We start from the raw sequence: 17,157 nt of genomic DNA, 5'->3' as shown, positions 1-17,157 counted from the left end.
GAAACATACTTGGGGTAGCTAAATGGGCTACCCTTCCCAGTAGAATTGTGTTATACATACAACTTAAAAGAATAATGGAGGACAGAGTCCAGACTTTGTGTTCCCTCGTGTCATACCTTCGACTCACATGCTGTTCTTCTAGCTTCATGGATTATATGCGACTGACTAGCCATCATTAAAATCTCATTCTATTGCCTTTTCCTAGAAGGAAATCCTCGAAGGAGCTCTCTCTCCTGTTTTATTTTACCTCAGAAGGCAAAACAAGAACCAATGGGAAGAAGGTACAAAGAAAATATTATGGGCTTGATATTAGGAAAATCTTTAGAACCATTAGATATTTACAAAAGTGGAACAGGTTGCCTTGGAGAGGGATGGGGTTCCCCTTGGTCAGAAATCTTCTCCTAAGGGCTAGATGAAAACATTCATGTAGATAGTAATAGGAATGAATCTCTTCTGGGTCTGATTTGAGAATCTCTGCTTCTAGCTATCAAATCCTGTGACCTTGTGAGGGCAGGAATGGATGGTTTCACCCTCATCTTTGCATCCCTAGCACTTAGAACAACAACTTGCCCATAGTAGGTGCTTAGAAGTAGCTGCCACAAAACGTTATTCTGAGAGGCTACGGCAGCAGAATGCAGCCCTGGCCAGCCAGAAAGGTCCAAGGAGGAGCTGGCTCGAATGTTCTCCCAGGACCAGCCTAGCTAAGTTGTGAAAGCCTCGTCGCCGGACAGCAGACCGCCAGGCATGGAGAGTTTTTAGCCACAGTAACTCATGAAGTCCCTCTCCTGAGGCGTGGAGAACTGGTGATTTGATCACTGACAAGAAGGCAGACCATTGAAGTAATCACATAAGAATAGATTTACACATAGAGGGATTCACAGATCCATATTTATGTATGTAGTTCACTCTCTAAAATCCAGGCGGTATAGACCAATGGTATCAAACTCAAATAGAAATGGGGGCTACTAGATGGTACATAAAGATCCCGGGAGGCTGAATATTGACTTAGAAAGCATATATTCATATTATCCATATCATATTATTTTCTTTATTTCATTAACTATTTCCCAGTTATATTTAAATCTAGTTTAGTCAATTTGGGAGTGTTGTGGGTCACGTGGAGCCTTGGGGCTACAAGTTTGACACTTCTGGTATAAATAATATCATTGTGGAGAAGGCACTCTTCCAACCACAAAAGCTTCATTTGAAAAAAAAAAAAAAGCTTTACCTTCTATATTAGAATTAATACTTTGGGGGGATAGTTGGGTGGCTCAGTGGATTGAGAGTCAGGCCTAGAGATGGGAGGTCCTATGTTCAAATCTGACCTCAGACACTCCCTAGCTGTGTGACCCTGTGCAAGTCACTTGACCCTCATTGTCTAGACCTTACCATTCTTCTGCCTTGGAACCAATACACAGTATTGATTCTAAGATGGAAAGTAAGGGTTTAAAAAAAAAAATCAATACTGTGAATTGGTTCTAAGGCAGAAGAGTGGTAAGGGCTAGACAGTGGAGGTCAAGTGACTTGCCCAGGGTCACACAGTTAGGAAGTGTTTGAGGCCAGATTAGAACCTAGGACTTTCTCTGTCTGGACCTGGCACTCAGTCTACTGTGGCAGCATGGTATGGTGGTTAGAGAGTAGGTTTCGTCATCAGGAAGACCTGGACCCAAGTTCTGCTTCTGACATATACAGGCTGTGTCATGCTGGGCAGATCACTTCATCCCTCAATGCCCGCAGACAACTAAGGCTGTAAATTGCAGAGGGCATAGCAATGTGCCCTGGGAGAGGATGCTGCCCACTAGGAGATCCCTACACTAATGAATTTCAGGACTTGTCAAAAAAAAATAATAACAATAACCAGAATACAAAGTAAATTCCTCTATTTGTGTTTTTGTTTTCATTTTCCTCTGGTGATCCTGGTATCTTAGTAGATCTCAAAATAAGAGGCCTTCGTGTTGAAATGGTTTGTGGGGCAGCTCAGTGGCTCAGTGGATTGAGAGCCAGGCCTGGAAACAGGAGGTCCTGGGTTCAAATCTGACCTCAGACAGTTCCTCGCTGGGTGACCCTGGGCAAGTCACTTAACCCCCATTGCCTAGCCCTTACTGCTCTTCTGCCTCGGAACCAATACGCAGTATCGATTCTAAGACAAAAAGTAAGGGCTTTGATAAGTACATAAATAAATGAGATGAAATGGTTTAATTATTTCCTCAGACTTCAGGGAAGTATGAATCAAAACTATACCAAGCTAGAAGAAGTTGGGGAAAATGGAAGAAGTGTAGGAAGTACTAATGATTATTATATTCTCTAATCGTTACCCCATCTCATTAAAAAAAAAAGCCTTATTTGGCATTAATTAAGGAAAAGTCAGCAAGCTCTAGCTACCACATTGGACAACAGTGACGCAGCATTAAGGAATGAGCCTCCAACAATATCCCACATCCCAAAGGGAAAATATAAGAAGAAAAACTGACTATAAGGAGGAAAGTATCAATAAAATGTCGACTCCTTGAGGGCAGAATGATCATTTTTGTCTTTATAGCCCTGGCGCCTAGCACTTTCCTAGCAAATGGTGGCATTTAATAAATGTTTGTTGAATAATAATAACATGGAAATAGGTCTTGATCAATGACACATGTAAAACCCAGTGGAATTGTGTGTCGGCTGTGGGAGGGGGTAGGAGGAGGGGAGGGAAAGAACACAAATCATGTAACCATGGAGAAATATTCTAAATTAATGAATTAAATAAAATTTTTCAAATGAGAAAATAAATGTTTGTTGACTGATTGCTTCATTCAGCTTGGTCCTGATTGACTGAATAGGAATCTGGCATTTGTTTCTGAGAAACATTTCTCCTTTGACTTTTTTATCTGGGAGAGGTTAACCTTTCCCTTCGTTCGAGTGAATCTTCTTCACTCAGGTAAAGTTTTCCTCTTTGGGCATCTTATCCTGACCAGCTAAATTTTTGCTATGTTGATTTATTTCTTTTTTAAACCCTTATACCTTCCATCTTAGAACTGATATTGTGTATGGGTTCTAAAGCAGAAGAATGCTAAGAGCTAGGCAGTGGGGGTTAAATGACTTGCCCAGGATCACACACAGCGAGGAAGGATCTGAGGACAAATTTGAACCCAGGACTTCTTGGTTCCCAATCCACTGAGCCACCTAGCTACCTCCATTATATATTTACTTATAATGATGATTTCACTTATCCCTTTACAGCTGTGATAAAGCTATTTCACTGTTTTCCATCCTTATTTTTTTTTTATTTCATTGTTTTTTCCCTCCAGCCTTCAATACAGCAAAATGTGAGAAATTACAAAAAGAGAAGGAGGACCTGGAGAGAAGGTTTGAGGACGAGGTGAAGAGACTCCGTTGGCAGCAGCAGGCTGAACTCGAGGACCTGGAGGAAAGGCTGCAGCAGCAGTATGTGGGAGAAGTGAAACGCTTGCAGGAGGAACACCGGCTGCAGCTAGTGAGGATCAAGTGTCAGCATCAGGAGCAGGTCAGTCGGACGCCCCAGGGACACTAGACCGGTGGACGGGGCATCGGTGGGAGGGACTGCCAAAGGGGGAAACCAAGCCAGTGTGAATGAGGCCTCGTGCATCACCGAGTGAGCAAGCATCTGCCCTCTCGTGGAGGCACCATGTTGGATTCTGGGTAGGATAGACAGCAAGGAAGAACTCGCTGTGGCTATTATTAAAGAGTTTAAAAAGCTAGATGTTGCTAAAGTAGAGTGTTCAGGAGGGAGCTTTGGGGGACGTCCAGACTTAGCAGTCAGGAAGAGGAAGAAAAAACAAAAAATAGTGGGGAGCAGCCATATAGAGAACGGATCAGAAATTTAGGAAAGTGCTCTATTATTAAAACCAAGCAAGGAAGGAGTATCAGAGAGCAGTTGGTCAACAGGAGATGGGTTTGGAATTTGAGACTTGGCTCTGCCTCTTATTTCTGATGTGCCTTTTCTTTATTTTGCGTTTGTTTTTTTTTTAATTGTAAATGGGAATTCATCTTATTTGGCTTTCTTATGAACAAACATGAATTAAATCACATGGAATGAAGAGGTGTGGATGGGTTGTCATTACCATCACTGGAAAGAATGCCTCAACTGATACACTCAAAATCCAGCAGAATATTGGAGTATTGATATATTTTTAAACATTTAAAAATTCTGCTTATAAACCCCCACTGCCTAGTCCTTACGGCTCTTCTGCTGTGGAGTGGATGCTTATTATCAATTCCAAAGCAGAAGGTAAGAGTTTTGGTTTGTTTTTTTTAATTCTGCTTATCTCGAGTCATATATAACAATTCTCATGGGCCACAATCATTCTGGCTGTGTGCAAACAGTTATACATACAACTTGTATATTTACATATTTCCTTGGGATTATTCTTTATCAGATCTGTATACATATGCTTTGTAAATCATAGATTCTCAGAATCTCAGAGTTGGAAGGGACCTCGGGCTCCATCCATTCCAACCCACACCTAGCCAAGCCTGTCGGCTACCCAACAAATGGTCATCCAGTTCTTTTCTAGTACGCGGAAAGCCAGTGCCTCCTGAAGAAACTCAGAACACTTTGGAATCACTCCAAACATTATAGTCCATTTTTCCTTAGAGCAAGCTTAACTCTGGTTCTCTGCATTTTCCACCCATAGTTTCTAACTGCTGTGATTTGGCATTATGAAAATTTTATGGAAGCAAAATTATGAACCAGCAGTATTTAGGCTAAGTTCTTTGATATGTTTCTATTTAAAGTTATCCTTCTTATCACTTTGCTAAATCAGACTTTCTAATAGGCAATGGATTCTAAACACTTCAAAGTGTTAAAACATAACAATGTAATAGATTGAAGAAATTCTGTATGTTTCACCATTTTAATTAATTTACCCAAATTTGCATGATTGCATTTTTTACCGTACATGTCTTAGCAACCAGCAAGGTGTCACAGTGGTTAGAGTACTGACCCTGGAGTAGGAAGACTTGAAATCAAATCCTACCTCAACCGCTTACTAAACCTTGTGACCAAGGGAGAGTCACATAACCTCTGTCTTCTTCAGTGTACCCATCCATAAAATGGGAATAATAGTGTTCTTGTGAGGATCAAGTGAGATATTTGTAAAGTACTTTGCAAACATTAAAATACCATATAAATGCTAGTTAATATACTTATTACTTATTTATTTCCACTTGCAAAATAGAATAAATTCAACCAAGTAGTTTACTCTCCCACCGATTCTCCTTTCCAAAAACAGTAGACAGATCTAAAAGAAAGCAATAATAAATGGACGTGCTCTGTTGAAAGTGCTCTTTACAAGTTCACCAGTAACCTCTTAATTACCAAATTAGATGGCCGTTTCTTGAGTTTCATCCTCTCTGGTATCTGTCATAGATATAGAACTGGAAAAAGACCTTAGAAGTTATCTGGGCCAACCCCCTCGTTTTATAGATAAAGAAACTGAGTCCCAGAAACTGAGTGACTTGCCTAAGGCCATACAGGTATTATTACTTCTATCTTTTATGTCAATTGATGTCCCCTGGAGCCAAGCAGAACAAATTTAATCCCTCTTCTATAGCCCAGGCCTTTAAATATTTGAAAAGAGCTCTCTTACCTCTTCTAAATCATCACTCTCTAGATCACCCTCTTCTACTTTATCAGTGTCCTTAAAATCTGCTGCCCAGAACGGAACATGTTGCCCCAAATGTGTTCAGTCTGCACCAGAGCACTATGTGACAATCACATCCCTAGTCCTGGAACCTTTGCTTCCCTTAATGCAGCCTAAGATCTTGTTAGCTTTTTGACTGCTCTGTTCTTTTATACTGATTCATTTAATACTAGCTGAAATTTAAATGATGTTTTAAGATTTCTAAAGCAGTTTCATTGGCACAATATCATTTGGTTCTCAGAACAACACTATGGTAGATATTTCGGGTTGTGTCATCCTCATTTTACAGATTAGGAAACTGAGATTCAGAGAGGTTTGATCACACAACTAAGAAGTCTGAGAGACAGGATTAGAACTCTGGTATTCTTGACTCCCAAGTCCAATATTCTTTTTCTTTCTTTTTGTTATTTAATAGAATTTATTCCTAGGTATCTCTGCCCCTCCCTGACCTCACTGCAGCATGGAAGATATCATCTGACAAAAAGATATGTATGTTTAGAGTGTCTCTTTCATGTTTCTATTTTTTAATTTATTCTCTGGAAGTAGACACTCACAAATTATTCTTCAAATATTAATTCTACAGCTATATATAATGTTCTTTTGGTTCTACTCATTTCATTCTTCATTATTTCATGTTGTTCTTTCCAACTTTTTTAAAATTAATCTATACATTGTTTCTTAAGGCACAGTACTATTCCATTGCAATCATATGCCACAGTTTGTCTAGCCATTCCCTGTTGATGGGCATCCCCTCAATTTCCAGTTCTTTGCCACCACAAAGAGAACTGCTATAAATATCTTGAAATTTTTCTTTTCCCCCTCATCTTCTTAGAAAACAGACTCAGAAATAGCAATACTGAGTTTAAGGGTATACACAATTTTGTAAATCTCTTCCAAATTGCTTTCCAAAATGGTTGGATCAGTTCAGAGTTCCATTGATGGTGTATTAGTGTCCCTGCTTTTCCATATCCCCTCCAACATTTGTCATTTTGTCTTTTTATCATTTTAGCAGATCTGACGGTTATGAGATGATACCTCAGAATTGTTTTGATTTGCATTTCTTTAATCTAGTGATTTAGAGTATTTTTATATGCCTAAAGACGGCTTTGATCTCTTCATCTAAAAATTGTCTATTCGTATATTTTGTCTATTTATCAATTGGAAGATGATTTATTTTTTATAAATTCTCTATGTATTTTAGATATGACAACTCTATCTGAGAAACTGTCTATAAAATCTTTTCCCAATCTTTTGCTTTCCTTCTAATCTGGGCTATATTAATTTTATCTGTACAGAAACTTTTTAATTTTATATACTCAAAATTATCTATTTTACACTTCACAATGCTCTCCATCTCTCATTTACTCATAAATTCCTCTTCTATCCATAAATGTGATAGGTAGTATGTTCCCTGTGCTTCAAATTTGTTTATGGTATCTCCTATGTTTATGTCATGGATACATTTTGATCTTAGTGAGTGGTGTAAGATATTAGTCTATACCTAATCTCTGCCAAACTACTTTCCAATTGTCCCAGCAATTTTTACAAAATAATAAGTTTTTACCCCCAAACTTGGATAGCTATATTTTTGTCAACTACAAGGTTACTATAATCTTTTATTATTGTTTGTTGTATGTCTGTTCTGTTCCATTCATCTGTCTTTCCATTTTGTAGCCAGTATCAAATAGTTTTGATAATTACTGCTTTATTAATACAGTTTAAAATCTGGTACTGCTAAACCTCTTTCCTTTATATTTTTTTCATTAATTCATTTGATATTCTTGATCTTTTTTCTTCCAAATGTATTGTTATTTTTTTTAGCTCAGTAATATTTTTTCTGGTAATTTAATTGGGAAGGCATTAGTGTAGATAGTTTTAATTATATTGGCTCTGCCTGCTCATGAACAATTAATAGTTCTCCAATTATTTAAATCTGACTTTATTTTGTAGAGTATTTTAAAATTATACTTGTGTGGTTCCTGGGTTTGTTTTAGCAATTATTCTCCCAGATATTTTGTGGTCTCTGATTTATGATTTATTTTATATCCCAAGTCCAATAAGCTCTTTCCACTGACCTTTGCCCTTCTTTTCTTTTTTTTCTTTTTAATATAAAATACACCTGCCATTCTTTAATCCAGAGGTGCCAAAAATCTAATTCACTAAAACCCCAGATTTTTTTCAAATGACCTTCTGTCTACCATACCTCTCCCATTTTTTTCTTGTAAGGTGATTTTTTTTAAGCCCCTAAAGATTTTAGAGTAATTACTATTACATTTCATTTATCTCAATTTGGTCCAGCATTCTAGCCTATCAAGAGCCTTTTGTATCCTGATTCTATCCAAGTGTTATTTATTCTTCTTTGTTTTGTGTCTTCTGTGATTGTGATAAACATGTCACCTATCTATTTATCAAAGATAAAATTGTTGAACTGCACAAGACCAAGCACAGATTCCCTCTAAACTCTAGACTTCTCTTCAAAATGACAAAACCATTAATGATTATTCTTTGGGTCTGGTCATTCAATCAGTTAGAAATTCATCTAATTGTACTATCATCTATCCCACATCTCTCTCTATAAAATGTGTAAAGTCCTTAGCAAAGTGCCTGGCACATAATAGGCACTTAATAAATGCTTTTTTTCCTTCCTCTTTTCATCTTGTCCCAAAGAATAACATGACTTTTTCAGATGCTTTGCTAAATGATCATCTAATTAGATTATATCTATAGCATTCCTTTAATCAACCATTCTAACAATCCTATCCAAAAAAAAAGAAAATGAAATTGATCTATTAGGACCTGTTTTTGATGAAGTCTTGTCTCTTTGATCACTGCTTCCTTTTCTAGACATCCCGTAACCTTCCCTTTAATACACTCTACTAAACAATGAATTCAACTTACAGGTTTAAAGTGTACATTATCTTTACCTTTCTGGAAAATCATACTTGCCCTTCAATCCTGTGGCACCTCCCTCATTCTCCATGATATTTCAAGGATCACTGATAGTTGACTTTATGGTTATATTATCTAAATACTTGTCGTTCAGGCAATGATTGATCTTCAGGTATTTTTATCTAATGTGTATGGATTTACCCCTCAATTCTTCTATTGCTGCCTGAAGTAGTAACCATATCATTGTCATTCAGAACTTCCAGCAGAAGGTGAGCAGGGAAAGAAAAGATGATAAAAATCAAATCAGTCAGATTTCCCATTTTCTGTGATTTTTTAGTACACATACATCAATAATAAGAAGTTAGTTGGAGTAGTGGATAGGGTACTAGTCTTGGATGTAGGAAGATCTGAATTCAAATTCAATCTCAGATACTGGTTTAGCTGTGTGGCTCTGGACAAGTCACTTATACTCTGCTTCTTTTTCCTCAATTGTAAAATAGGGATAATAATAGTACCTACTTCCAAGGATTGTCATGAGAATCAAATTTGAGATAATTTGTAAAAAGCACTTAGTGCCTAATACACAGGAGGTACTATATAAAGATTTATTCTCTTCTTCTCTTCCTACTAACTGCTAAAACAGCTGATAGAAAGATTGGAATGAATGGATGAAGTGAAGCTCTGGATATTAGTGATCCATGATATCTATGATGCCCATTTTTCTGTTGCCATATGACCCCTGTCATATTATCATGGACAATAAAGAATCGATGGTATTGACTTCATGGATAATAGCATTTTAATTCTTCAGGAAGAGCTTCCAGGATCTAATTAGTCATTTTATTCTTCCAGTGATAGGCAATGGAAGTCTGCTTATGTTCTTCTATTTGACATTTTCTAAAGTTAAGTATTTGCTTTTATTAGAAATATTCTTATTAAGTTAGGATGACATTCCATTTTAGTAGATTGTACCCACAAGATGACATCAAATACCTTATTTTCTGACTTTGCCAGTCCATTAACCTTTTATAAAATTAATGTAAATTGAGCTACATATCAAGGAGGAAAAGCCTTTCCCTTCAAGGTGAGGATAATAGATGGTGTCTGTGGAGTGATGGAACATTTCGTCTTAGTTTCTCAGTCTTGGAGGGAGCCAGGAAGGAAAACTCTGAGGATGGTCTCTGCCTCTGGGTTAAGTGAGTTTGAATCCATAACAAACTTTCCTTTTAGCAACAAAGTAGTGCTTCTTATGCAGCTAAGTGGCACAGTAGATAAGAGTGATAGCCCTGGAGCCGAGTTCAAATCTGGCCTTAGACATTTACTTAGCTGTGCAACCCTGGACAAGTCATTTAACTCTGTTTGCCTCCATTTCCTCATCTGTAACATGGGCTGGAAAAGGAAATGGCAAACCACTCTAGTATCTTTGTCAAGAAAACCCCAAATGGAATCATAAAAGGTCGGACACAATTGCAACGACTGGACAACCATGGTTCTTATATGTACTTATTTAAATCAACTATCACTTCCTCTTAAACTACCCTATAACTTATTATGGAGAATACTATCCACCTCCAGAGAAAGAATTGTTGGAGTTGGATGCAAATCCAGGCATACCGTCTTTCACTTTAGTTTATTTATAGTTTTATTTTGGGATTTTGATTTTGTATGAGTTCACCCTTATAACTATAACCAATACAGAAGTGTGTTTTGTGTGATAATGCATGTATAATCCAGATAAAAATGCTTAGCCTCTCCAAATGGAAGGAAGGAAGGGTTGGAAGATGTTTAGATCTTATCATTTTGGAAAGCCTGTGTCAAAAATTATTATTACATGTATTTGGGCAAATAAAATAGCTTTGAATTAAAAAAAAAACTACTCCTTAGTACAAAACATCTCTTTCCTGAGCTACTTAAAACCCATTTTCAAATACAAAATAGAAGATTTTTCCTGTTTTGTGTGTCTAACTTTTATTAGTAGACTTCCCTTCTGTGACCCTCCTGACTGCTCACCTTTCCCTGGGGCAGCCTTGGGTTGGTTCTTAATAAGCTGGGCAGCCCAGGATTCAGTGCAAAGAAAGACCTGTCCGAGTTTGGAAATTTCTGACCTCATACTACTCTTACAAAAAAGCTTTTAGTATTTTCCAGAGTATATGTGCAGCTGAGGCCTAACACTGTGTCCCCAGACTACGGACAAGCCCCCCCAAATCCCAGAATATTTTACTGACCCCTGTTCATTCTAGTTCCTTCTTTCTCACAATTATTTCCTATTATCCTGTATAGAGCTTGTTTGTACTTTATTTTTGGCTTATTGTCTCCCCCTCTAGATGATGTGCTCCTTGAGGGCAAGGCCTGCCTTCTGCTTCTTTTTGTATCGCTAGAAGTTAGCCCTTACATGCTTATTGGCTCACCGCTCTAGCCAACTTCTTTGGCATTTTTGGCACTATCCGATGAAGGCTAAATAATCCGAAGTCGTTGGGTCGTAGTCATAATACTATTTTTCCAGGATTTATATTTGGTTTTGTGATCACCAGATGGTAGTGCCTGCCCAGTCCTAGATTCTCTTACCCTGGACAGAGGCCCTCCCTGCCTAACTGACGAATTGGCTTAGAATGGATACAGGAAGCTTTCTCCATTGCATTACATTATGTCTGCAGTCATGTTGCATTGAGAAAACAATCAATCAATGAACATTTATTATTCTGCTACTTATGTAACGGAAATTGTACAAGGTACTAGGGTTACAAAGACAAAAATGAAACAATATCTATTGGGAGAAACAACATGAATACAAAAAAAATGCAAAACATCCACAGATTGTTTTATTTATTTATGAATTTTAAATATTTTATCATATTAGCTAAGTGAACATATAATCATAATTATGTAATAATTAGAAATAATGTTTAATATTAACTTATTTATAAAGTAATTTATTGTTGTTGTAATTCACTTGTTTCAGTTGATTTGAGTCTTTGTGGCCCCATATGGGGTTTTCTTGGCAAAGGTACTGGAGCAATTCGCCATTTCCTTCTCCAGCTTATTTTATAGATGAGAAAAGTGAGGCAAGGGGGCAGCTGGGTAGCTCGGTGGATTGAGAGTCAGGCCTAGAGATGGGAGGTCCTAGGTTCAAATCCGGCCTCAGCCACTTCCCAGCTGTGTGACCCCGGGCAAGTCACTTGACCCCCATTGCCTACCCTTACCACTCTTCTGCCTTGGAGCCCTCCAAGGCAGAAGGTAAGGTTTAAAAAAGAAAAAGAAAAAAGACTGAGGCAAGCAGGGTTAAGTGACTTGCCCAGACTCACACAGCTAGTGTCTTTAAATGTCTGAGGTGAGATCTGAGGAAGTAATTTAAAGGTAATTTAGGAGGGAGGTATTAGCAGTTGGGCAACCAGGACACACCTCATGTAGGAGATACACACAAAAGGAACCAGATTTCTGCTATCATCAAATAGAACGAGATCCTAGAAGGTCACCAGTATATCCTGAGTGTGGGGGAGCTGGGTGGCACAGAGCATAGAGGACCGGATCTAGGTTCCTGGAAGACCTGAATTCAAATCCAGCTGCAGACCCTTACTAGCTATGTGATCCTGAGCAAGTTACTTAAGCCTGTTTGCTTCAGTTTCCTCATTTGTAAAATGAGCTGGAGGAGGAAATGGCAAACCACCCCAGTGTCTCTGCCAAGAAAACACCAAATAGGGTCACGAAGAGCCACACAACTGAACAACAACAAATATCTCAAGTGAAGCCATGCCGTCTACAGAGCTCCACTCCTTCAAACGGGGAACAAGGAAGCAATGGGATTCTGAGGTACCTTTTTGCCAGGCTGTGGCGGGTCTGGCACAAGACATGCACCCAAGTGTGCTGCAATATCATGAAACACTCTCGGTGGAACTGATGATTGCTTGGGAACGAGTAGACTGGCTGTCATGGTAGGAGCAGAAAAAAGAGGGGGAAAATCTACCTGTGTTTCTAGGAAGGAAACGTAGGAAGACCTTGCAGGGGAGTATGTGAGCCACTCCTGCGGCTTTTGCTTCCCCACCATGGTTTCATCTGATACAGGTACAGTTGTCTCTGACTTCGGAAAATGAGAATTTAATCTGATTTGGGTTCCTTTCACATGTTAAACAGTAACAATTCAGAGCCCCCATTTCTTCCTGCTAAGTATAAATCTTCTCTAAATGAATTAGTCAAAGCTTCTGATAATGGACATGAGATAATTTTGCAAAGAGTTTAAGAAAATTAACCCAGCATCTCTTTACTTATGTCTGGGGACCGCTGCCCTGTCGTTCTGCTGTCCTATAATTCGGCACAGCTGTGCACCAGACAGCTGTGGCAGTGCAAAGGGATCATTGGGAGTAGCCGGTTTGTTAAATGAAATAAGGATACGTGCCAGACTTTATTAAATAGGAGATTCGTCATACCAGCAAAGACATGTTCTCGGCTCCTTAACCCAAAAGAGAGTGTTAGAGGCCAGATCTAGTTTGAGAGTGCCATCAGGAGCAATTATTCAGTGGACCCCCTCAGAGACTAAAAGTGAAGCCAACTAGCTCTGCCATAGACTGGTAATAGATAAGAGTGATTCACCATTTATTTTTGTTTTATGATCCAAAAGATGGATTATTCATCATTCTTAGATGAGTTTGGATTTGTGGTATATGTATTTGTCCATATCCTAGTCGTGATATAGCTCTTGGGACCTGAACTTGGAATCTAAAAACCTAGGTTTGGGGCAGCTGGGTGGCTCAGTGGATTGAGAGTCAGACCCAGAGATGGGAGGTCCTGGGTTCAAATGTGACCTCAGACACTTCCTAGCTATATGACTCTGGGCAAGTTACTTAACACCCATTGCCTAGCCCTTACCGCTCTTCTGCCTTGGAGTCAATACACAGGTAAGGGTTAAAAAAAAAAAAAAAGGCCTAGGTTTGATTCCTAAGATTCTAAGATTACTAAGATTCTTAGATTTGCTATTTCCCCCAGTAACTATCTGTCAATAGGCAAGTCACAACTTCTCTGGGCCTCACTTTACCCCATCTGTCAAATGGGGATAAGAATTGCTCTTCTGACCTTATACATTTGTGACGAAGTTATTTTTCGATGTAAAGTACAATATTAGTATCACATTTTCCCCCTTCTCCATTTTGTTATAGTGCAAACTTATCTTACAGAATATTAATATAGTATTGTGACTGTAGAAAAATTAACCTGATAACATTCTTTCACTTCCTGGTATGTTTTTGTGTATTATATCGTTCATTGTTGGTTTCAGAGAGGATCAGTGACATTTTGGGGCGGCATCTTAACTTGTGTGAGTTGTATTTAAGGGAGGCAGAGTCGTACAAAGTTGTCCGCCTCACCCTGCCTTCCAGAGTCATTCAAGTCCAGTGGCAAGACAAAAGTCAGGACGACTGGCAGCGGTCCAGGTCACGGTGGGTGGCCTTGGCATCGTGAATGTCTCCCCAATTCCACAGCAACCCCTTCCGCTGCCTTCTTGGCTATTGGAACAACAGGTTGTTTTCATCCGCCCATTCCACCAGAGGGAGTCTTCCCAAGCTTGGGCTGACACCCCCCCCAAGTCACCAATGGTTTCAAAGCCTATCAGTTACCCTCAACCTGCTGGAGGTCTTCTGCCAAAATGGTTTTACCAGGGTATACCACTGCCTATGCCATAACTTTTTGGAACCACAAGTGAGAGTTGGTGACAAATAGCAGAGATGGATGAGCAGTCCTGAAGAGGGCCGGTCTTCCTTAGCCACCCCATACATTATGTTTTGGGGTAACCAGTGAATGACATTGGCACAACGTTTATTCGCCTTACTGTTATTTCCAGGAAGGAATGAGGTTTTTAAGACCTGGATCTGACTCACCTACTAGTTCTTGCTTGAGTGTGACCCCCCCACACCCCACCCCCAATGTAGAAAGAAATCGGGAGACCTGACAAAAGTGTGATAATTTTCTGACTTTGTGAAGAATTGCTTCCAGAATAGGGAGGGTGACCCCAGAAGGTAGGTCAAGGATAGTCGAGTATGCACATTGGTCTTCTCTCTGAAACACTGCTGATAGTGATTCTTGAATGCCCCCAAAGGTCTATGAACTTCTAAGCTGCTGAACAGTAATAAGACTTCTACCCCAGTTTTAGCTCAAGTATTCCTCTTCACTTCAGTCAAAGACACTCAGCCAAGGGACTGGACAGCGACTCCAGTTCTAGTTAAATAGTCTAACGGCATTGCAGTGGCTCAACATTTCATTAATAATAATTCCTTGGAGTTATTTGTGGACATCATACCGTACTCAATATATTTATAGTGGTGTTCTGGCACCACACAATCAAAAGCACATCACACAGCAAATCATGCGTGTGAGCATCAAACTTTAATATATATTACCAACCAAGGGAAATAGACCTCTGAGGGAATATGGGCTCATTCTGTCTCACCCCGGCTCTGTACCAGAGCCCCGTCACTCTGGAACACCCAAGCATCCCTGTGGCTTTCTTACCTTAGAATCTCTCTCTATAAACTCCTTCCCTTCTTCCACTGTTGAATTCTTCCTGGAGCCTCACATTTGTGAAGGGACCCATATGGCCTCCTCATACTCCTCCCAGCCCTGTTTTTGCTTTCTAGACCTGAAAACCATGGCCCCAAACTGGGTGCATTTATTCCCCAAACCACAACCCTACTATTTGGATCCATTTTTATGTGGATCCAAATTTTTCCCCCATTAAAATGTAACAGAAAGGACCTTCTTTCTTTTGGCTTGTATTTATGTGCCCTGTTCTAGCAAGGTGTCTGGTACATAATAGGTGATTAATAAATGCTTGTTTCCTTCCTTTCCTTCTTTCCTTCCTTCCTAACTTTTCTGTTCATCCCTTCTTCCTCACCATTTAATAGAGAGGGAGGGAACACAAGAAACTGAATGTTGTAGTGAGAAATGCTGAACAATTTTTCCTTCTGCTCCATGTTTATTTACCTCCAAATAATTTGTGAGCTGTCATAGTTTACATAATTACCTGGTATCAATAACAGAGCAGAAGAAAAGCCTATTTCAGTGTTCTGCTAGTGATTCATTTCTGCACTAATCCAAGAAGGTTTTGAGATGGTGATCCTGAAAAAAAACAAACCCTCAAACAAGACTTGGGATGATTAAATGCTACCATATTCGGCCTTTCTGCCCAGAAGAAGACATGTTCGTAGCTTTGGGCCTCAAAGAAAATATCGCTTAATTAAGAATGCACAGTAAATAAGGGTGAATCATTGCAGATGTCTGCCCTTGCCATATTTGTACAGTTCAGCTAACAATAAATTGCTGTGACTTGTGGACTTTGGCTGTTCGTATTAGTGCCTGGTTAGGTGAGGTTCCCATCTGTGTCACTTAGCAATATATTCTCCCCCGAAAGTACAGCACCCTGAGAAATTGTTCTGCTTCATTATGCAGACATCATATCTAGACACACACACACATACACATTTCTAATTTTTTTTACATTTTTGCATATTTATATGTATATACGCTGATGAAATATGTTCACATAAGACATGTTTAGGAAGAATAGGTACATGTGTGTATATGCATGTACACATACATGTAGCTCTACCTTAGTAACAGAACCTTCGAGATCATGAAGAGTCTTTACAAAGGCCTGGATGATATAGTATGAATTGTTCTTGCAAGATTTAGGGACTTTTAATATCTTCTGGATTTTAAGAGGAAGAGGAATAATTCAACTTTACTTTAGTACTTTAAACTTTGCAGAATACTGTACTGTACTTTACTAGCAACAGCCTTTTGGAGTAGGTCACATGAATATTATAGTCTCCATTTTATAGATGAATAAACTGAGGCAGAGAGGCTGTGACTTACCAAGGGTCACATTATATATATATATATATATATATATATATATATATACATATTGTATACACTTATATAATATATATATATATGTATATATATATATAATAGTAGAACTAGGATTTAAACTTGGATTTTCTAACTTAACAGCTCTCAATAATGTGCTCTTTACTGAAAAGATAGCAGCTCTGGGATTGGGAGAATTTGTCCATTTCATTGTCATTCATTTGTTTAATAGACATTTAAGTGCCTGTTATATGCCAGGATCTCAACTAGGTTCTGAGGTTTCTTAAAATAGAAAGCATGGTGCCTGCTTCATTTTATCATTCTCTCTCTCTCTCTCTCTCTCTCTCTCTCTCTCTCTCTCTCTCCCATTTTCTTTCTCCCTCCCTCCCCACCACCTTTCTTTCTCCCTCTCTTCCTATCCCCTTCTCACTCTCTCCACCTTTCTCTGACTCCCTCTCTTTCTCTTCCTTTTTCCCCACTCTTTCTCTCTTTTCACCTTTCTCCCTGTTTCCCTGTATCTCTCTCCTCTCCTCTTTCTCCCTCTACTTCCCTCTCTCCCCATCTCTCCCTTTTTCTCTCTCCTTTTTTCCCCTCCCTCTCTATTTTCAAGGAGTTTATGATTGCAGTCATATTTTAATAATATAATAGAAAATGCTCCCTAACATTAAGAAGCCTTTTTTCTAATATGGAAAATATGATATAAGCATGGATACTTCCCTAAGGAGCTTACAACAAAAAAGTGGAGATAGCACAC

At 38.9% G+C, this 17,157-nt stretch overlaps 1 protein-coding gene across 1 annotated transcript in view; it reads left to right on the top strand.

The window, feature by feature from the left end:
• The window catches only part of MTUS2 (microtubule associated scaffold protein 2), a 465,717-nt gene that overhangs the window by 408,101 nt on the left and 40,459 nt on the right, over positions 1–17,157 (top strand). Inside the window, 1 exon segment of the mRNA XM_044666108.1 lies at positions 3,288–3,502. Coding sequence (XP_044522043.1) covers positions 3,288–3,502 — 215 coding nt within the window.

Source organism: Gracilinanus agilis, chromosome 3 (assembly GCF_016433145.1).
Source record: "Gracilinanus agilis isolate LMUSP501 chromosome 3, AgileGrace, whole genome shotgun sequence".
Taxonomy (NCBI): Eukaryota; Metazoa; Chordata; class Mammalia; order Didelphimorphia; family Didelphidae; genus Gracilinanus; species Gracilinanus agilis.
The sequence above is the reverse complement of the archived record's forward strand: the minus strand, read 5'-3'. Positions and strand labels throughout refer to the sequence as shown.